Below are 21,803 nucleotides of genomic sequence, written 5' to 3'. Positions count from 1 at the left end.
CTTTTAATAGGTCTGTTCGCGTTGGCCGAACTTTCTGCACTATTCTGCACTTTCGGGAGTTGCGATATCACTATAATATAGAATAGTGAGAATCTCGAACGTACTGAACCAACGAGTCTTCAAAGCGCAACGGATATTACGTGATGATGCAAATGAGCTTTTGTGTCATGGGTTTTCATACGAAAATATTTATTCACATATACAATAGAAAATATTGTACACTATTTGATAGTGACTAATATATTATAAAATATAAAGTTAAAGTTGAATACATGATTATTTAAGACGCGTAGATGAGACTAGAGTTTAGATGAGTGAATAAGTTGGGAAATCACGTAACGAAGCCAGTTTTAGTTGTGTTCAAGTACGTGGAATGAGCCATTCCGTGGCGTTCAATACGAAAGTATAGTGATAATTCGTTCGGCGTTGAATTATATACTGGTGTATTTTGACTTTACTTGGAAGGTTAGTTCAGATTTATTGCGATGCGAAATAATGTTCGATCTGTTTTAGGCTTTTGCCGAGAGTTTCCGGCAAGAATAAGTAAATATAGCCCGTTCCCAGTAGAGACATGAGACTGAAGAAAAAAAATACGTTTTGTGGTCCGACTGCGTAAAGGGCGTGAGGATAACTTTTTACCACCGCGAACATGACGACGTAAGTGTAAGAAATCATAATTCCACCGCCGATACCGCGAAACGATATGGGCAATAATTCACCAATGAGAGTCCAAGGAATCACAACGAAGCCCAGCGTGCTCATGCAAACGTAGAACAAAACGACGACGAGCAACAACCACTTTTGTTGTGACAACAAACTCGTAACAGAGTTGTCGGCGCTCGCGTCGCTCGGAGCGAACGTCAAGTAGACGAGCATCGCGGAGAAAAACATGGCGAATGACATGCCAAGGCCACTGGCGATACAAAGAGTACGTCGCCCGATCGTACGACTCAAATGAGCTGTTAAGATGCTCATGATAAATCGGATTATTCCAAGAAGTAACAGCGCTCCGTATTCGTCTAAATTATCACCAAAAGTACCACCGATCTCTTTGAATACCGAAATCGCGTAAAATATGACGACGTAAGCTCCTGACAATTGTTGCATAAGCAGGATAACGAAAAGCATCATCATCGGCTTGTAAATTGTCGGTTTCGCCATCTCTCTCGAGTAGTACTTGAAACGCGTGAGAAAAAATTTACCCCATCCACTCGATTCCTCCTCGCCGATGTCATTACTTCGCGACGTTTCTTTTATTCGGGCGTATTCCTGCTCGTACATCTGTATTCAATTAAGAGAAAACAACAAATACCAACCATGAATTATTTTGTCACATTTATTGCTCCTGCTGAAGAAGCAAGTGAAAAAATCATTGTTACAAAATGAAATATAATTATTTAAATGGTTTAGTAAAACTATTTATCACACTCAGGGAAGACAATATAAAACAAATTGAAAATAATAATCGTCTGATAATTCGCTGAATATGCAAGTAGTTTTTTTTTTTGTATAAAAGGCCCTAGGACGATAAGCATAGTGAATCGGCCCCAGACACGTACGGTTTTCGAATAAGGCGGGAAAATAGAAGAAAATTTTTTTTTTTTTTTTTTCAAAAATAGCTGATCATCGATTTGAATGAAAATTGTACACGTTCAAGAGGTGTATGAAAGTCATACTCAGGAAAAAATAGGCGAAAATTTTCATAATAACCGTTAGAAAAAGGTTATTTTATACGATATTATTAATTTTCTTTGCGAATAGCGTTCTCAAACAATTTTGAAACTCACTGTCAACATCCACGCACTTAAAATCGTTATCTACGTTATTTCATTTTAACAATATTAAAACCTGTAACCAGAACATTGTTCTAAATATAGAAAAAAAAAAAACAGCGGAGTTTTCGGTGGAGTTTTTTATGATTGTTCATTTTAAGGGGGACTTTCTTACGATTTTTTTACAGCAAAGAAAATAATACAGACTTTTGACATTGGAACAAGATATGTTAGCAAAGGTATATACTAGGAGTTTGTCATTTTGCATTGTTGATCTGGAGTTTCAATTGGAACCTGCAAATTACATTTTTTTTCGCAAATATTCAATAAAGTTTACAGACCATATGCTAAAAAATGGAAATTGTTTCAACCAGACGAAAAATCATACGCGAAATTTACTTCACCTCTCTTTAACTCGGAAAGGATTGAATGCATAGTGTCTCAGTGACATTTGGTGATAACATTCTTTGGCATCAAGTATACAAATACAATTTTTTCAAATTCTTTTACCACATGGTTATCGCATAATTGAGCGTTAAATCGAACTTCTTATGCACGAGATGTATAACTACTGTATATATGTAAACTCTATGCTTACACACGTGAACTTTAGTGTTCAATTACTTGAGAGCTATGTGGTAGAAAAATCTAAAAAAATTTATATTGTCTTATATATTTTTAAAAAATACATTTACCAAATTTTATTAAATTCTTATCATTTCGAAATTCTTAATATTTTTAACATGGTTTAGCATGGCAACATTCTATCGTCGCGATCGACCCTCCTTAACAACTTGGGCGTCACAACCGTTTAAGTGGAAAATTTCATATAAAATTCACTTTTAGTAATGATGAAGAGAATATTATTGAAGTTACGGACATGTTTCAATGAACTTTATTATAGAATATCAAGTCTCTCACGAACACCCATCCGGAAAATATAAAAATTAGCATAGTGGTACCAATAATAATCAGAACAATTGTTGTTTCCATGCTAACCAAATAGGAAACTTTCAATTTCGATTCGTAACTGCTAAATTTGTCTGACAACGGTACCTTTTCGCGAGCCTTCGTTTTTGGACATTAACTAAAGACTTTCGGGCACAATGGGCAAAAAAAAAGTTGCCCGAAAATGACGCACCCTGGTATATAAACATTGAAATAAATCTATTCGAATATCAACAGAGCGGTTTTCATTTTTTTTTTTTTTTTTTTCCCAATGTGGCCTAATTTTCTGATCAATTTAGGAATTTTAGAGACAACGCCACATCGGGAAAGACATTGAAAAAAGTTTCAAAATTGTTCGAGAACGCTATTACATTGCATTATTATGAATAAATATTGACGTTTCTCGTTTACTCATTACGAAATCTATCATAATCATGCATTTTTATATATATTTTTTTTACACGGTGTAAAATACCCTATTTTCAAAACCAAATCGATACAGCTATTGTTTCGAAAAACACATTTTTTGATTCAGACAAATGGCGAAATTATCAAATTTTTGTGAAACTCTGCGTAAACCGTAGGACATATAGACGAGGAAAACTTTTGATAAGTGTCAATGAACGTGTGAAAAAAATAGAGATTAAAAAAACTCACCCAAGTTTGTGGATTGAACCATCGCAGACTTTTTTCTGCCCTGGCTATTCGCTTGGGATCTTGAGATCCGTGAGCGAAACAGAGGAGCCAATAGGGGCTTTCGGGGACGACGAACAGAGCGAAAAAGATGATAAAGTTGAGGGCGAGAAAGAGCATCGCAACTTGGCGCCATTCGAGCCAAAGTGCAAAAAAACATGCGAGTAGAATTCCGAGGGAGACGAAAACGGAATTCAAGCAGAGAAGCATTGCCCGTATCCGGGGATGAGTTATTTCGATTACGTAGACGAGCCCAACGCTCGTTAATCCAGCGCTCATACCGGCGAGGCACCGCGCCACATAGATCATCATCAGTGAACGCGAGACGATCAACACGATCCACGATATCATCGTCGGTACGCAAAGAGCAATGCACATTGTTTTGCGGCCAAACTTGTCCATAAACGGCCCAGCCATGAGGGAACCAATCGGTAATGTGATCGTCACGAGACTCGCTTCTCATTTTTTTTTCATTTTTTTTTTTTTTTTTCATTTTTTCATCAATGCATACAGAAAAAAGTGAATAAAAATACAATTTTCTATGCAACGAATAAAGGATGTATCACAAGAACCAATAAATATTGGCGATAATTGGCTCACCTATCCAAGATTCGTCATTTTTATCGATTATTATTTGCTGCCCATCCGGATTCACGTTGCTCGCATTATTTGTTAAATTTTTCACGTCATTCTCGGCCTGTAAACCTCCGATGAGGATTGTGCTGTAAGCCATGTTAACACCGGCTTGAATAACTATGCAATGGACTATGCAACTCGCTAATACCTACGGACAAACAGAGTCGTCAAAATTAAATACCAATATTGCACACGAGCACTGCAAAACAAGCGATAAAAATGTTCTACCCTATACGATCATCGTGTATTTTAAGGAGGGTGGCTAGCGACGATACAATGTTGCCATGCTAAACCATGTTGAATACATAAAAAATTTCAAAATTATAAGAATTTAATTAAATTTGGTGAACATATTCTTTAGTGCCGAACTTGTTGATACAAATTTTTTAAGATTTTTCTTCTGTACAGTTATCGAGTAATTGATCACTAAAGTTCACGTGTATAAGCATAGTGTTTCCATATATATAGGTATACATTCCGGGCATAAGAAATCTGCTTTAATGCGTAATTACTCGATAACTAAGCAGAAGAAAATTTTGAAAAAAATACGACGCTGAAGTTAGCAACGTTGCGGAGTTCAACGAAATGAACGAAAAAAAAATTTATAATTCATTATTTTATTATATTACGAATGATTGATGTTGCTTAAAAAATTACGAATTGGAAATTCGGCAGGGAACAAAATTGGAGATTTACTGGAATTATTTGAGAGTTTTTTTAGATCATTTCGTTGGACTCCAACGTTGGAAACTTCAGCGTCATAAAAAAATTGTGACTTCGCACTTGATGTTGAAGAACATTATCACCAAATTTGATCAATTTCTTATCATTTTGACGAATGTAGCCACCCTCCTTAAAACGATTCAACACGAGGTAAGTCCTTAGCTCTAGTATCTCCAGATTTCAAGTAGTTTGGCCGTTCTATGAATAGCAAACAACAACTTTATGTTGATTAAATTCAAGTCTAAATTATTAATAAAATTGATAAACACTTACATTGAGGATATTTTATAACAAGAATGTAATAAAATGTTTTACAAATATCATAAAAGATAAAATTTGTACCTCAACTTGACTAGGGAACATTTTTATTGTGCGAAAGAAAGTTTATATTGGTGTAATCACACGGAGAAAAAAATAGTCAATTCGTTAAAAAAAAAGCGAAGCTACTAGACGAATGAAAGCACGTGAGCCAGTCTCAAAAATAAATTTAATAAAATTCCCGCGATTCCCGAATTTGTCCGAAGTTCAATCAGCTGTTACCAGCAGTCCAACGTAATGACTGACATCCGCTTTCGACGCGTCAAAAACTGAAGCTTTTTCATGTTTTCTTTCCTAAAAGTCCCGTAAGGTAATGGTTTTTTTTAAAAAAGAAACTGAATCTGTGATGAATTTTTTTCACGATGGAAACTTTTCCGAAGCTCGAAGACCGTACAACTTTTTCACAATATTATTGTGAGTTCTCCCGTAAGGTACCGTCTTATGAAGACTCATAATTGTAAATGAAACATTTGAAAATTTTGCCCCGTAAGAGGCCTCGGAACTGTGCTTATCGGTATCAGGGGACCTTAAACTTTCATTTACCGCAAAAAAGTGGAGCTTTGCCGTACTTCATCGAACGGTCGAACTACTTTAAATTTCAAAAAAGTTTTACAACCTCTTCGAATCTCTTATCGATCGATGCAGAACGAGAATAGTCGTATTGCGCCATCTTCGATTTTTTTTCTTTTTCACAGAACGTTGTAGAGGACGCCACGTGATTGCAAAACAAAATCGTATCAATTGAATCTCGGATTTAATAACGGGAAGTTCAAGAATTGGTGCCAATTGACAGCGATTTATGAGCAATGCGAGCTGGTCATAAAGTCTATTTCTTTAACGTTTGAGTCTAGACATTTAATGATGGCTTGTACAAATACGAAGAGTTCGAACTTACTTGATTGACGGTATCCTTCCACGTGGGCTCAGCGATGTTTCCTCTTTTCAATGTGTCCGGCAAAAAATTACTGAAAAACCATTTTCTTATTGGCGAAAGCATTGTTCTGCGAAGTTTTTGTGCGTGTCGACTCCGTGTCAATAGTGTGTTTACGGAAGACGCGACGATTGTGCAAGGTCAAAGCGAAACACTTTTATCGACATTTCTCAAATTGTGACTTTCGTTCATCGTTAAATCAAAATATACACCTCAAGCGTATTTACAAACGTCTAATCGAAGGCCTGAAACTGATAAACTGCGAATATGAATATTTGCGCGTATAGTTTCGTATACAATGCCCCCATTGACTATTTCTCGTCGTCAGTCCCCTCCCCCTTTCTCTGCTCTTTGCAGATTCATCCCGAAGACCGCGACACGTTCCCTTCCCGTTGTTCGATCTCTCAAAACTCTCTCTCTCTCTAGTTCACTATTTTCTTTCTGTTTTACCCTTGCTGCGTGGTTAAACCGTTGAGGAATTTAACATTTTCGTATTCTTAAACGTGCTCTAAATGTGGTCAAATAACGTTTTTTACGAATGCGACACGCACGAAATAGACACTGGAGACATTAGCACAGATTTTATAATTACTTAAGTGCTCGCGGCCGGTACGTGCAAGGTCAATAACAACGAACTATATTTATGGATACACGTCGTCCATGGTCGCGTGTGCTTCCTTTTCATCCAATGCTAAATACGTACGAATCATTGTCGTTGCTCTTGTGTCATTGGGACTTACATTTACTCTCGTGGCTACCGCATGACCGGACTTTTTTCTAGCTAGAATCACTATCCTTAGCATTCAATTTTCAGGGTCAGCCTCTTAACCGTTAAGTGCTGACATTTTTTTAAACAATAAACAATTAGTTTAACGGCCTTCGAAGATTTTTCACGCAAGACACGTGCGCGAATTTCCAACAAATTCTACCGATTTCATTGTGAGGCGAAAAATAGGAAAGATAAAGATATTCGATTCGAATTGTGCTTTAGAACAAGTCCTTTCATAAAAGAAGCGTTGTCACGAAACCTCGAAGTGCGAGTTATTTTTGATCCTGCTATAGACGTACTTTGATTGGTTGTCGATGTGTCAGATAAATTTATTATTTAGCGACATAAGAGTGAAGCGATGGAGTCATTTAGTAAGAGTGATCTTACGCAATTACTATTCGAGCGTACAGTTACCGTGATTTTTGCAATGAACTATTCGAAACAATAGTCCTGAGTAATATTTTTATTTAAAAAGTTTTGAAACAATTAAAGACAAGCGCGCGCTTGCGCGCGCGGGACCCTAGTGAGAATAAAATATGTGACGTACCTCAGTTCTATCTCTTCTGTTGTTTCCGTAATCTCGTCCCCTTCGCTTTTTTTTCTCCATCGTTTTTCCATTTTTCAGCTGATTTTTGCGACGACGGAACTTGCCAGATTTTTTTTTTATTACTTCAAGACGATGCGCTTTCGGAAGGGCACTTGAAAAATTAAATTTCCAATTTTACTTATATCGCTGACATTAAAACTTGAAATTTTTTGCAAATCCATTCATCTTTTTCAATCAATGATTGAAAATGATCGGTTATCCAACTTATAAATTCGTAGTCGAATGAAAAAAATTGTTAACCCCGCGTTGACAAAGCGAATTATTTTTTCACGTGTACTCCATTTTTTGGGTTGATTATCTCTACTCCAGAGTATTTTAGCATTATTTTATTTCTCTTATCGCTTCAATAAAAGCGCTTCAAATTATCACCTTTCATTTTTTCATTAGAATCGTCACTTTTTCAACGGTATAACATTCAGTCATTTTTCCAATCTCTCAGTTTGAGATTTTTCAATATTTTTATGGTACACACGTATTCAAAACGGTTTCGGCGCCGGCCGTTTCGGCGCGGAAACGTTTTAAACGAAGACGTTTAAAACGTCCGCGGGTATTTTCGAACAAAATCTTATGAAAATTTCTCCGAATTTGGTAAATACTATTTTTTAATTAAAATAAAAAAATGTAATGTAAGAAATAAAGATTTGCAGGAAATTCTTTGGAACGCTTTCGATGTGTGTGCAGAATCTTTGGGTGTGTTTGTTTTGTAAAAAAAAAACACATCGTAAAATAGTAAAAGTTAATTAATTCGATCTTTTTCGCGCCGACAGGTCAAATGGACCCAACGTGTGAATCCAGTGGCCACATAAGTTATTATAGAGAGAGAACCGATTTCGTTATTTTTTCAAAGTAGTAGGAATTTCTCAGCACTTATTTAAAAATTTCATCCATTTTCCTACACAAAATTCGATTCGTCCTATTGCTCGTCTATCGGAGATCAATAGTTTTTATATGTCCCAAGGAATTACTGTTCGAGTTCCATGTCTTGTTGAGTTCAATGCCTTGATTAAAATTATAGTTCAATGTCCCTCTCCGCAAGTACGATATAATCTTATCGCGAAGAATCATCAATCGTATGACATCCTTGTCGCTGTACAAGGCATCGAATTCAAGCGACAACGGTTTAAAATTTGAATAAGCAGCCCATTTTGGGTGACATGTTTTCTTTCAAATAACCAATAACTCTCCATTTTTATTATATATTCATAGTAATAATTTTCAGTAAACTTTTCATCAACACACTTGTTTAGAAACTACTCCTTAAACATATTCTTCAAGTTATTGATATTTTTTTGAAAACAGCACATGATGCAGGGAGAAATATGGTGCGACATATAAGCGAGTAAAAAGGACGACAATAAGTAGAGCGCGATCAATCGTGTTTCGCCGATTCATCGTTATATTGATGATAATGACAGATAATGATGATCACCTGTATAAGGAGCGGCTTCAAATGACGAGGCAAAAGTTAAAACAAGATTATTTATGCTCACGTGTTTTCCTGTGCACATGCGTAGAAGCTCGCGGTGACGCGTTGCATCGAATGTTTTACCATCCAAACACGATTTTAATAATCCTTGTATGTCTATTTCGATAAATTATTTTATAAGTGCGGAAAATGTATAAATTTCATGCATCGAAACGCTCCCATATGTGTATGCTGCACGACTATTTGTGATCGGTTAATATTCTCCGCTGAACGTTGATAATTGAAAAAAAAATGTTAAAGCACCATGTATACACGTTTTCGTGCAGCCATTAGGATCTGCCCGCAAGCGCTGTTCAAGAAAAGAATCCGAAATAGCTCTTATCAACGGAAAATACCTTGCCTGCTTATCTTGCTGCATTATCAAGAACATTTACCGGTTATGAGAACACGGTTAATAATGAATCTGCGTGAAAAAGCATGTAAGAAATGTACACTCATATGATGTACGTACAAAATATTCTTCTACATTCTTTAAGAAAAAATAGTAGGAAAATCACTCTATCGTGTACGACCGTGCGTCTCGAATGAGCGACATATATGTGACATGCTGAAACATGGCGGCAATATTTGATGAGGCAACGAAGTGAGAATCACGAGGGAGAAATGGAACTGTCAAAAACAACGATAAGGGGCCTGGAGAATGTACAAGATCCCAATTTAATAAGCGACGAGATTTTCCTGCAACTTTTAGAAATTGTCTGTACTAATTTACTTCGTAAAATTGATGGCAAAAGTGAGCATTCAACAATGGAACCGGAATTAAATACGAAAAATTTGACGTTTCAAGGTTATGTTCATTTTTAATGGTTATTTTTTATGCAGATATCGAGAACATCTACGGATCCAAGCCCGATGTGATCAAATCCGCATATGCTGATTTATCGAGTCTATTTGTTGAAGCAGCCAGACACAAACTTGATTCTGAAAATTTTTCAACTTTTCTTCACACTGCCAAAATTTTTGGCCACAGAGCTGAAAAGCTAAGCGAGTATTATGAGAAATACAGGGATTTCATAGTTGCTCAATTGTCACAAATTGGCGATGGTCTCCCATGCATTGTTGATGTTGACTGGCGCTTGGATTATTGTGTCAAGGTAAACTAAGACTATTTTTTGCTCGGATCACTGTTAAAGAAGCTAGAATAAGAAAAAAAACCCTCTCTATCTTTTCTTATCAAAATGTTCACATGAAACTAAGCCAAATATTTTTCAAATATTGATTATGGAGAGGATGCGATAGCGCTCCGATGACAAGCATTCGAGGAAAACTTGGAAAGAGTTCCGCTGCATTTTTGAAAATTTTTGCAAATCTTCCCCGATTGTGGAGAAAAATGGAGAAATTCATGGAAAATATTCAAGTCGTTCGCTACTCAAGAGTTTAACTTTCAGTTGAAAGAATATCCCTAATTTTTTTTCCAAGTACACAAAGCAATGTTCCGCAAAACTGTAAATTTTTCAAGTAATATTTAGGAAGCGAGAAGTCGTACAGTAAGACCGCAGTTGATTTGAAAATATTTCCAAGATAAGAAAAGCCTTCAAGGGGGCAGAGAGAAAATTTGGTAATATTATACTTGATAACATTCGAACCTACTCTATCTTAGAGTCTTTTAAAAAGGGTACTAAAAATACGTTAATCCAAAACGTCGATAGCAAAATAATTGTAACCTTGATTATATGATAAGAAAAAGTATTTTAGAACGTCTTTTTTCTTTGAAGACAGTGATATAAAAGTATACCACCGTGTACACAAGTTTCATAACGATAAATAATATTGAAGTAATGAAAAAAACGAGGCAATAAAAGAATGATTATTTTTCAGTCGAGTACAAACAACTTGATGGGAGAGTGTCTGTACAATGTACGTTTGGTAACGAAAAAGCATGGCAAACTCGATGACGTACAGTTTGCTTGTACGATACAGGAGCTGCAAGATTTGGTTTACAAATTAAAGGAGGCTGTGAGACACGTCGAAAAAATCGGCAGTGCTTGAAAAGAAGATACGTAATTGAATAGAGGGCAAGAGGGACGAAGGATTGAATTTGAAAAACCATTCGCGTACAGGTGCATTCAGTTATATTTGTTGCATGAAAGAGCAAAAAACATCGCCTAATTCCACGTAAAGATATCGATATAATTATTAATATATATTTATTTATATATATATATTTATATATAATAACTGATTAAAAATACATTATTCTCCGCCCTCCTGTCAGCCAAATATTCGTCTAAAAATTGATATTTCTTTTTGTTCTGGTGTTTGAGTTTATTGATGTTCGAGTAAGTTATCTGTAAATCGTGATTTCACACACCTTAGCGCGCGTGCGCATCTGTGTGTGTGTGTGTGGATGTGTATGTGTTTGTGTGTATTTCGTACGTACGGAGGTGAGTGTATTTTCTCAGCGAATTTTACTTATTTCGCCCCTCATCACTCTTTATTTTTTATTTCCCTTCGCCATGATTCAAAGCAAAGGGAGTAGCCTAAAAACTGCGTGAGAAATGTAAAGATCTATCGGCTTACCAATTCTTTTTCTTATCGCGTTAAATATTTATAATTATATTATTATTAATAATATTTATAAAAGCTCTATATATATATATATATAGAGAGCTTTTTTAACCATGATACACTATGTACAAATAATCCACCGAGAATAACCACTCCGTTCTAGAAAAAAAGTTGAAAAAAAAAAACAAGTTTTCTTCTGTCTTATTTGTAAATTTTGTTTCCGGCGACAAAACGAAAAAAAAAATATATTCGATGCTGTATGTGCGTGCGGGGATGTAAATTATTTCTTCGATTCGTTGGACATAGTAAAAATTTGCGCGGATAGTAACGAACCTAGAAAATTGGCCCGCATGTTTTTTGTGAAAATTCTTTTCGTGAATCGTCGTATTACTAATTTGCTTTGTATAATTTACATTCAAAGTTTTACACTGCGTTCGAGCTCAGTGAATTGCTTCCGTTTTAATATCGATGATCATTCGATTAACGACGATGATTAATTAATTACAGGCGTTTTAGCGAAAAGGGAGACGAATTCCGAACGCTGGAATTGAATCCTTATCGTTTGATTTTTGTCTAGTGTTCCTTAACGAAGAAAACAATGTAAACAAAAAAAAGGTACGAACGAGAGCAAAGATGAAAGATTCGTTTACGGCGGTTGAAACGGAACCTGGGATTCGTAAAATGACTCTCAAAGAGCGATTCTGTCTCATAGATAAATAATAAAATTAACAGTAATAACAATCAATTGATGACGAGGACAGAAATCTACGAGGAACTTATAGGACTACAGTTTTGAGAACGATGAATAAACCATGTGAGACATGGAAAGGAGGAAAAAGTGAAAAGTAATTCGGATTGCTATTTACAGTAATTTACACGCACACACACCTCCTGGAATTTCGTAAAATTTCGAAATTCATGAACCATTCCATTGTTTATTTTTCTCTTCTCGTTTCAAGTTTCGTCTTCTGAATCATTGAAGATCGTCACGATTGCACTATTCGGTTTGTCCGAGAGAATAAACGATTCGTCGATCACGCATACTCGTTAATAATAATATGTTAACACGCGTCGATCTTCTATTACTTATTTTCCACCTCGTTCAAGTATAAAGTTATTTTGCAACAGATCGAACAACGATTATGAAAGATTGGGCGCTTTTCTACCACTCTCCGCACGCACATGCCCTCCACTCCGTTCGGTGATTACCGTATTATTCTATGTATATTTTATATAGTCTCATTTCGCTCACGATTCAATGTACTCTTCGAGAGTTCCCTTGTATCTGAACTCGGCTTATTTTATCTTTGTTTTTGTTTTTATCAAGTTCGATTTTTTTCGTTTTATTCTAGTCAACTCGAAACGAGCGGCGATTTGTCACTAGCCCGTTTTTTTCTGTCACTAAAAATATTGAAATATAAATTGTCCGGAGGCTTAACACTGAACGAGGCTGAAAAGTGAGAGAGGGAAATTAATGAAGCCCGAGTTCATTCATAGCGATTACGATTCAGCCTTGCTTCTCTGAGATTCGGCGTTCGTCGTTTTATTCGTTTTTCCCTGTATCTGATCGACACTTTTGCTAATGTGCTGATGCTCCTCAGATTTTGACTCTGTGGAATCTTTCGTACCTTCGTTTTTTTCGACGGGGTTATCTGATATTGATATTGGTGATTGCGTCGTTTTGACCTCGGACTCTTTGGAATCATGAGGAAAGTTCGTTTTTCCACGATCGGAAGTTCTCGACTCTTTGCTGCTCTCGTTCCTCGCTATAGATTCTTGTTGATTTTTAGCGAGATTCGATAGCGATTTGTTGTCTGCGTTCACGTCGCCGTTTACTTTTGTTCCACTTTTATCTGTTCCTTTCGTTGAAGCATCAGCCTCTCGTTTTTCTTTAGAATCTTCTCTGTTTTTTTCGTTATCGCTAACTACTTTCGAAAGATTTGCATCAGCGGTCGATTTTTGATCCTCGTTTCTCTTGACATTAGATCCTTCGTCAGTTGTGTCATCACGGAGTTTTCCTTTCTCGTTGTCACTCGATGTTCTCCTCTGTCTCTCTGTTTCTTGATCCTTCGTTTTTCCTAAACTCGGTTCGCGTTTACCCTGGCTCGCTGTCGTTGTATTTTGCTGTTTCGGCCCACTTTTGTCGCCGCCTTCATTTAAACTGCACGGAATTTTCTCATAGTTGCTGGTATTCTGTTGTTGCTGCTGCTGCTGCTGCTGCTGCAGCTGTTGTTGGGAAGGCGATAATGCGGCATTTTTCGTCAAATTAAAAGCATTCGCTTCCACCGTGGTTTTGCTTCCGAGGAGAATAACATTTTTATTATCGCAATGTCCTCCTCCTCCTCCTCCTCCGCTTGCCATGCCGATGGAAGACGGCATTTCAGATTTCGCAAGAGCAAAGCTGGCCCCGGGGCTATTTGATTTTTTCGGTGATTTCGGAGACGGTGAGGAAGACGCGATTCCGCTGCTCGCCGGAATTCTCTGAATGGTAGGAGGTTGTGAAATTTGTTGTTGCTGCTGTTGCTGTTGTTGTTGCTGCTGCTGCTGTTGTTGCTGCTGAGAATAAACTCCAGTCGTTTGTGGCATATAACTTGTTCTTTGATAAATTTTATTTATCGTGGGTGGCAGACTGTTGTGAAAGGCACTGGGTGGCGGTATGCCGATCGGTGATCGTATTAATGGATTCGGGAATCTAGAGGCGTCGGGGAAGGGCGATGGGAAATGAGAATAGATTAAACGTGGATTGGTGTTCGGGGTTGGCGATGGAATAAAAGGATTGGTCGATATAGGTGAACCACCGCCACCTCGACTAACGCATATTTCCCGTGAAAATGGTGTCGTTTGATAGCACGTGCCTCGAGCACCTGGAGAATACGGAGGTGGTGAAACGATGGGGGAATTCGAAGACGAGACTATCGGCGACAGGGTCTTTGGATCAACCTTGGTCATACTGAGGGAAGAATTTTTCCCACTTGTTCCGGTCGCTGCTCCACTTGTTGCTATAGTCCCGTGATCTTTGCTCTCTCCACCTTTACCATCGGTTACGCCATAAAGTGGTTTCACTCCGGAGGCAGGGTTGCCCAAAAATCGAAGGACGTTTCTGTTGTGCCGTTTTGCCGGCTTTATACTTGACGATTTTCCATTGCCGCCGACTGAATCTTGTTGTTGTTGTTGTTGTTGTTGTTGCTGTTGTTGTTGCTGCTGCTGCTGTTGAAGATTCAACATTGCCGATTGCTGAGATTGTTGAGAGCTGAGTAACGATTCTTTAGCTTGATTTTTCATCGCGACGTAATTATTTTTCGTTAGAGTTGGATTCCAAGATTTTGGAGGATCCCTGAGCGTTTTGTATCCCATTGACATCGATGACTTTTTACCTCCGCCAATACCACTGGTTTTAGTCACTTGGAGCGAAACCGATTGCATCACCGAGCTCAACGAGCTTGACGATGACAATTTTGACATAGGACTGTCTTTGCTCGAGTATGAGATTTTTGTGTTCGCGGAAGAGGCGGCCACGTTACTCGGCGTGTAAATCGGTACGTTTGGTATGTTCGGTATGTGTTTGGTAGGCCCGCTCTCGCTCAATGACAACGACGATGATTGAAGCGTTTTCTTGCCGATTTCCAACAAATCTGGTATTTCCGGACGACTTCTCGCAGCCGATTCGGCTTTGTTTTTCTCCTTTGAGTTTTCACCAATTTTCGCGCATATCTCGTTTACGTTAGTACCCTTTGCAATCACTTCGTGTTTTCGAACGGCAGGCTTCATTAATGATATCGGGATTGCGTCGGGACAAGGTGGCACCGAGGAATAAATGCTTGTAATCTCCAAATTGTTGCTCTTTGGTAATGTTCCTCCAATCTGTTGTCCCGTAATGCTCGATCCTTTGTTTTGGGCGGAGGTGTTTAAAAACAAGGACGAACTGCCGATTTGTCCACCGGGACTGTTTTTCGTCGCGGTTGCCATCGTCGGTGCGCTCGTGCTCGAAGTAGTTGTCGTGCTCATCGTTGTTGTCGTCGTCGCGGCTGTTGTCATCGTCATTGTCATCGTTGTCGTCGTCGTCGTCGTCGTTGCCGTTGTCGTCATTAAGGAGGAGGGTAACAAAGTCGTTGAGGGTGATGACGACGACATCGAGGTCGGTATCGAATAAATACTCATCGAAGGTGTATGAAGATTAAAAGGAGTTCCGCCAACGCTCGAACAAACTTGATGACTCAGAGAAGAAGATGATACCAAAGATCCTGAACTGTTTGATATTAGTTGCTGTTGTTGGGAATTGCCGTAATTACCGCCCGTTGTCTTTTGTATCGTCAAACCTGAAACTTTAGTTGCTCCTGGTGAGTTTTTCAAGATTCCTGAGTTAACGAGATCTTGTACGGTGTACGGGAACGTCGAGGTCGGCGTTTGCATCGAGGTCGAAACATTGAGACCAATTGAAGCAAGAGATTCGCTGCTGGGAATCGGCAAATTCTGATTATCTCGGCGGCCGTAACAATTCTTGGCTAAATTTTGATTTCCGCTCGGTGAATTGCCCTGTAGCGATTGCCTCTGATCGCTAGATCCCGTCATACTTCCGGCACTGATGTTTTCTTCTTCGCTATTTTCCATACTCTGCGTCATAATCCCTCTTCGATTGGTCATATTTGTCTGTGAATTATCACTCGATCTCGGAACCGTAGTTACCGATATAGAGACCGATGACGAGGGATTTGTCGTAGGCGTTGAAGATATCGTCGTTACTCCGCCAAGACAATTCATTATTTGACTCGTTGCTGAACTCCCCACTGACGGGTTCGACTCGATACGAAGCTGTTTTCCCGTGCTGCTTCCACTGGTGGTCACCGTCAAGCCACTCGTGTTCAATCGCGTTTTCAACGAACTCGTATCTCCAACGGCCTTTCCCAACGTTTTAACCGTCATGGAGCTTTCGATCGACATAGAGGAGGAGGACGACGAAGAAGAGGACGAAGAGGATGTTGATGAAGAGAACGAGGACAAAGATCCGGTAACGGAGGCCGTGGCGGAAGTCGACGGCGACACCGATGCCTGCGTCGATGATTTCTTCAATACTTTATCGAGGATGCTTCTCTTTTCTTTGAGTGCTTTTTTCGAGTATGTATTATTGACTTCCCCGATTTTAGGTTGAAATTGGAGCTTCGCGCTCAACGCGTCGATTTTCGAACCTGCTGATGTTTGTTGCTGTTGTGAATTTTTCGTTCCTTGATTCTTCAAATTTTTATTATTGTTCGCTTGTTTTGAAGTGATTACGTCCTCGTTACTCGTCGTTGCGGTTCTCGAGTTGATAAGATTATTATTTGTCGTCAAAGCCCGTGGCTGAGATCGGTTATCCGTTTTCTCCTCTTCCGTCGTCGCCGCTACACGTTCCGAACTTCCTTTCGTTGCTACTGAGCTAGATTTTTCCGACGCACCGGTGCTACCACTTGCTCCGCAAGTTTCCATCGACAATACTTTGCTTCTCCGAGTTTCCGTACCTCCTCTCGGCGTTAATTTGTCTCCCGAAAGAGCCGCGTGTTGCGCGTCTTGAGAATTTGCCGATAAGCGCAAATCGCTCCTCGAGCGAGTTTCTCTTATCATACTCTTTTCGGAGCTCCCAGAATCTCGCTCCACCGATACTTCTCCAGGTGACTTTGAACGACTCGATACCGTATTTTCTGGCAATATTTTCTTTGCAGGTTCACTTTTTTCCTCTGCTTTACTAGTTTCTGTTGTCGCGAATCTTACTTCTCCCTTTTTTGAGCCGCTTTCAATCGGCGATCCTTTAGCCGTCTCTCCTTTTTTCGATTCAACCAATGATTTGTCATTTTTATTAACATTTTCAAGGGGAAGAGAATCTTCCGCCGGTCTTTTTCCCTCCTCCACCGCCCCCGTCGAAGTCGACGAACCACTGGCAACTTTCTTATCAGTCTTCGCATTCTTCTTCGAGTCCGGACTCGTTATATCCGTCACACTCATCACACCCGTTTCCGATATTTTCAATTGTACTTCTTTCCACTCTCGCTTTACACCTGGACCGGTATGCTGCTGCTGTTGTTGCTGTTGCTGCTGACTCGGGGTATCACCACGAGGATCAACCGGCATTTTAATACCAGCATTCGTCAATGATTGCTTAAAATTCTCGTTGTCCTCAGCAAGTTTCAAGCGCTTCGGCGATGATTCGAATATTCGATAACTCAGATGTAGCGGAACTTTCTGCAATAAAATAATTCCAATATAAAAATCGAATGAATGATTGATATAAAATTACTGCAGCATGACGATATTCGCGAATGGTAAGTAACGCAACTATTATTATCTTATCGTCTCAATAATTCATTTCCTAAATTAGTTTAAAGATCAATGTAAACATCAACGAAATTTTGAATTTTTGAAATTATTCAACAGAATCTTCGCACACGATTGAACAATTTTTTCAATGTCACCTTTAGAAAAAGGATTGAAGATAATTGTCAGAAAAACAGCGAGTTTCGATAGTACCAAACGCTTTAGAAAACCAATCCATTCATTTCATACGAGACGGAAAACATATCGCCTGATCATTCGTTTAATAATTGTTTACGAAAGTGTTTGATAACATTTACAACTTTATTCATGACATATCAAAGTTCGTTAAGGAAGATCATGCCTTAGTTGAGATTCAAAAAAGCAACTGAACTTTTTTGCCCTTTTGATAATCAAAGAAACGATTAAAATTTATTCTCGCAATTATTCAAATGATGTGTAACTTATTTGTCGAGATTGATAAATGTTTAATATAATGATAGTGATTAAAATACTTTTGTAATAAAATTATCAAGCAAAATATCGCAACAGCCAATTTCTATTTATATGCGTATGCATATCTATTTTTGAAACCATGGTGTTGTCGTCAAACCTTCCAGCGTTTATGTTGTTATTAATCGTTAACCTCAAATAAGTGTTTTTTTTTTGCATTCCCAAGTCATTTTCACCGGTAACAAGAGTTTCTCAAGACCTCATCATTGATATCTAAAAACATTCTATTTTCTCATTCTCATTTTTGGCTCTTCAAAGTTGGGAGGATCCTATTTCATTAAATTCAAATCGTCGCACAGGAAGTGTGCCTACCGTAAGAGACTATGTATAACCCTTAAAAAATTTGATTTTCATTAATTGTTTTCTCAACAACTAGATGGCAAAGTTGGAATTTTCAATTTCCATTAGATTTACATAATCTTAAGTCTCTGAAGCTGTTGAATTGTATCAGATGTTTTGTGAACCATCGAGCACTGTCATTTTTGTAGAATACTTTTATTAGCATAAATACTAGTCTCTAGTGGAGTTTCAATTAACAGAAATTTAAATCTTTTTAATTACTGTAAATTTGTATGAAAAAAATGTGATTGAAATCGTGATTAAAATCTCCGAGTTTTTCATGCTAGGAACTATATCGAAAATGTAGTTTCGTTAACCAAACAAAAAGCTTGATTAGCTCATTCAAAGTATATAAATAATCCCTCAAACTTTTAGGCCTCTGAAGAGAAAGGGAAAAATTCCATATGAACAACGCCGTGGTCAATGTGTAATTGAGATTGAGTTGATCTGTACTCACCCGCCTCCAGTGATAAATGTACATCACATCCATCAGTGTATAACTGTCACAAAGGGTTTCCTCTTTGTACATAACGTCAACCCTGTGAGCCTCGCTAAGGCCATATTTAGCTCTGATGAGTTTTTGAAGGTGAAAGACGGTAACAGCAGCTGGACAGCGAAGATACCGTTTGGGTAATGGTTTTTGTTGAAGTTGTTGATCTTTCTGGTCATGTTGCTTTTTAGGTCCACTGGACTCTTTGGCATCATCTATCCCGGTATCAACTAGAATCGGTTGATCAACAGGATTATAATATTCGAGCGAAAGACTCAGGGATTCATCGGGAGAATAAATGTGGGATTCTACAGGTTCGCCGCGTCCCTCCGGCGATGTCGTCGACCGTAGTGCCTCCGGATTTTTCGCATAAAATTCTCGACGACATCGCATTTCGTCTGCAACGATTCAGTCAAGAAGAACGAAACATTAATTGTGAACAAATTGTTCATTGAGCAAAAGGAATTCGTCAACAAATTGATCAATTAAATATTTAACTTACTTTGGTAACAGGCCGGCACCAATTTGTAGACTATGTCTTGTAATGTATGATCCGGTCTGATATTCAAGAGAGGTTTGCTTTTGTGTACTTGTACCTCGCATATTGGACAGTACTTATTGCTCTCCAAATACTTTACTATGCAGCTTCTGCAGACTAGAAAAAAAAGGAAAAACAAATTTAACAAATGGGTAGTAAAAATCAGTTTCTATAAGAGGTTATTACATCTGGAAAATGATTAAATTCAGTTATATGTTTAGAATAATTATAATAATATGTAACTAGAAATGACAATTAATTCAAATGGTTATATTTATGCACAAACTGACTGGAAACCTTCTTAGTTTGAGTGTTTTGTTGTTTTTCCCTAGCACAAGATTAGATTTTTTAAATAATCGTCAATCGATTTCAGGAGTAAGAACATCAAATTCACATTGATGAAATGTCAAAAAAACATTCTGGACAAAACGGCACAAAAAAGTATACTATTAGTAATCATAGTTTCACAGTAATCATGTTGCATTTCAATAACGCATTTTCAGAAACATCTAATTTGAAGGGACAATGGATATACTCACAGGAGTGCAGACATTCAATAATTGTTGTAGCATCGATAAAGTAACCTCCGCAGAGTTTACACGTAAGCTGTTCATTCAGCATTGACAGGCGCAACCGATGACCCCCGCTCTGCCCAGACATTCTGAAAAATCAGGCAATAAAATACAATGTTGACTTTTAGAGAAGCCGAATGTAACAACATTGCGACAAAAAAAATAAACACAAAATAATAAGAACAATTGACATCTAATGATAAGAATAATTTTGGAGTAAAACAAAACAATACAATGTTGAATGTCTATGACAATAAAAAAATGCGTTGAAGAGATGTCGACTAATTGTATATTTTTAGTTACTCAACAGCTCCAGCAATTGTATTTGACAGCAAAGTTTCATTAGTTTTCCATGTGCAACAGAGGTAAATGATGAAAATAAATGTTGTCAAACTTACGTGATACCGTGGGCTTTGTTATTCCACTGTTGTATTTATTTCGGCTTAGCAGTTGTCATTTGTTCGTTGGTACGAAAACCAGTGTGTAGTACAAACAAGTGTATAAAATAATAGTAAAAAGTGATAGAATTAAAATGGATGAATATTCGAGGAGGACATTGAATTTTTATAGTTTGTCATTTTGATTATCAGTAACGAAGTACGAGCGATAGGAAAGAAGGTACGCGCGGGATGATGGTCTTGTATGAGAAAAGTTAACAAACTCTTTTACGATATTTGCAATATAGTGGTGTGCTAAATATTATTAGCATATGAAGAAGTTGGAAATACGGTTAAAGGAGTATACACAGACGGTATAGGAGATAGAATGTCGGTGGAGCGTCGACGGGGCGAGGCGTGAAAAGCGCCTCTTGGCTTATCACATCGCCCGCTCGCTTTCGCACTTACACTCACTTAAATTCACGCACGCTATCTCTGTCTCGCGTTCTGGTTTCGTTCGCTAGCTCGAACACCCGATGTCTCGATCGGTCGCGCGAGACCTTCTCCCTCACTCCCCCTCTACTAAATACACAACTTATTCATTCGCGCTTTTTTTGCACCAAAACTAGACTATAAACGTTCGCCACGGTTAAAATTTGACTACGGAGGCTTCGCGTTACTAAAAACTCACAAATTCGAACACTCTAAAAGACCACCCGCTCTCAATAGACCGCGGTCATCGTTAAAATTCGGGCCAAGTCTGCCGTCGAAAACTGCGCGTACGGCAGCTTAACAAAATGGCGGATAAACAATCGTACGTAGCTTGGCGGTGGTGTGTACGTGTGTGAGTGTATATTCGTGATTAATATATATGTATTCGCGCGCGCCCCCTTACATCTATTTTCTGAAAACATTGCTCGAAAAAACAAATTCTCATTGGTCCCCACTGTAATTCGACCTTCTTGCACTTTCTCATTGGACGTTTTCGCGAAAGCACTGTCCACAATAATCTGCACGAATCGATTTTCATTTCGAAGCCGTCGTGACAATGGCTTCTACACTGCGCGCGATGAGCGATAAGCGACGAGCCATAGCCAATGAGAACTTTGCTTTTTCGAACGTCACATCCGTCGCGAGCTCCCATGAATTGCTCATGGAGTTCACTGAGTTTTTACGTGGTTTTTACTTCCGTCGCTTACGACCATCCGTGTACAGTGTGAAAACGGCGTCTTGCAGATGACATACAATTCTATCTCTATTCAACACATATATAAGCAACGACGCTTTTCCTTCGCATTCGTTGT

At 38.3% G+C, this 21,803-nt stretch overlaps 3 protein-coding genes across 5 annotated transcripts; 1 reads left to right on the top strand and 2 right to left on the bottom strand.

Annotated features, from left to right (window-relative positions):
• Positions 1 to 172: 172 nt before the first annotated feature.
• Positions 173 to 9,356, bottom strand: LOC122413549 (facilitated trehalose transporter Tret1-like). 3 transcript variants are annotated; one of them, XM_043423978.1, is made up of 6 exons: positions 9,219 to 9,356; positions 7,338 to 7,488; positions 5,986 to 6,055; positions 4,014 to 4,197; positions 3,378 to 3,868; positions 173 to 1,281 (listed from the first exon to the last, which is right to left on the bottom strand). In XM_043423978.1, the coding sequence occupies exons 2-6, from the start codon at positions 7,406 to 7,408 to the stop codon at positions 478 to 480; spliced, it is 1,620 nt and encodes a 539-aa protein (XP_043279913.1). In that variant the 5' UTR covers positions 7,409 to 7,488; positions 9,219 to 9,356; the 3' UTR covers positions 173 to 477. The 3 variants fall into 3 exon arrangements, with proteins under 3 accessions (XP_043279913.1, XP_043279912.1, XP_043279914.1); XM_043423977.1 differs by lacking the exon at positions 9,219 to 9,356 and adding an exon at positions 8,888 to 9,026; XM_043423979.1 differs by lacking the exon at positions 9,219 to 9,356 and adding an exon at positions 5,707 to 5,774 and having other exon boundaries at positions 7,338 to 7,399.
• Positions 9,357 to 9,453: 97 nt separating this feature from the next.
• On the top strand, positions 9,454 to 11,103 carry LOC122413554 (COMM domain-containing protein 3). The gene is made up of 3 exons (XM_043423987.1): positions 9,454 to 9,616; positions 9,706 to 9,977; positions 10,702 to 11,103. Exons 1-3 carry the CDS (start codon positions 9,454 to 9,456, stop codon positions 10,870 to 10,872), a joined length of 606 nt encoding a protein of 201 aa, XP_043279922.1. The 3' UTR covers positions 10,873 to 11,103.
• Positions 10,939 to 21,328, bottom strand: LOC122413546 (serine-rich adhesin for platelets-like). The gene is made up of 5 exons (XM_043423972.1): positions 20,521 to 21,328; positions 20,090 to 20,211; positions 19,515 to 19,667; positions 18,980 to 19,410; positions 10,939 to 17,601 (listed from the first exon to the last, which is right to left on the bottom strand). Exons 2-5 carry the CDS (start codon positions 20,208 to 20,210, stop codon positions 12,892 to 12,894), a joined length of 5,415 nt encoding a protein of 1,804 aa, XP_043279907.1. The 5' UTR covers position 20,211; positions 20,521 to 21,328; the 3' UTR covers positions 10,939 to 12,891.
• Between the last annotated feature and the right edge of the window lie 475 nt (positions 21,329 to 21,803).

This window comes from Venturia canescens, chromosome 7 (assembly GCF_019457755.1).
Source record: "Venturia canescens isolate UGA chromosome 7, ASM1945775v1, whole genome shotgun sequence".
Taxonomy (NCBI): domain Eukaryota; kingdom Metazoa; phylum Arthropoda; class Insecta; order Hymenoptera; family Ichneumonidae; genus Venturia; species Venturia canescens.
This window is presented reverse-complemented; position numbering and strand designations above follow the sequence as displayed.

Excerpts from the sequence above, each read along its gene's own strand:
- LOC122413549 (XM_043423978.1), bottom strand. The coding sequence starts at position 7,408 with ATGGAAAAACGATGGAGAAAAAAAAGCGAAGGGGACGAGATTACGGAA. Across the intron at positions 4,198-5,985 it reads GGAAGGATACCGTCAATCAA|GTATTAGCGAGTTGCATAGT; the intron begins GTAAGTTCGAAC and ends GTTTGTCCGTAG. Across the intron at positions 3,869-4,013 it reads AAATGACGAATCTTGGATAG|CGAGTCTCGTGACGATCACA; the intron begins GTGAGCCAATTA and ends AAAAATGAGAAG.
- LOC122413554 (XM_043423987.1), top strand. The coding sequence starts at position 9,454 with ATGAGGCAACGAAGTGAGAATCACGAGGGAGAAATGGAACTGTCAAAA. Across the intron at positions 9,617-9,705 it reads TCGTAAAATTGATGGCAAAA|ATATCGAGAACATCTACGGA; the intron begins GTGAGCATTCAA and ends TTTTTTATGCAG. Across the intron at positions 9,978-10,701 it reads GCTTGGATTATTGTGTCAAG|TCGAGTACAAACAACTTGAT; the intron begins GTAAACTAAGAC and ends ATTATTTTTCAG.
- LOC122413546 (XM_043423972.1), bottom strand. The coding sequence starts at position 20,210 with ATGTCTGGGCAGAGCGGGGGTCATCGGTTGCGCCTGTCAATGCTGAAT. Across the intron at positions 19,411-19,514 it reads GGTGCCGGCCTGTTACCAAA|ACGAAATGCGATGTCGTCGA; the intron begins GTAAGTTAAATA and ends GAATCGTTGCAG. Across the intron at positions 17,602-18,979 it reads ACATTTATCACTGGAGGCGG|AAAGTTCCGCTACATCTGAG; the intron begins GTGAGTACAGAT and ends ATTTTATTGCAG.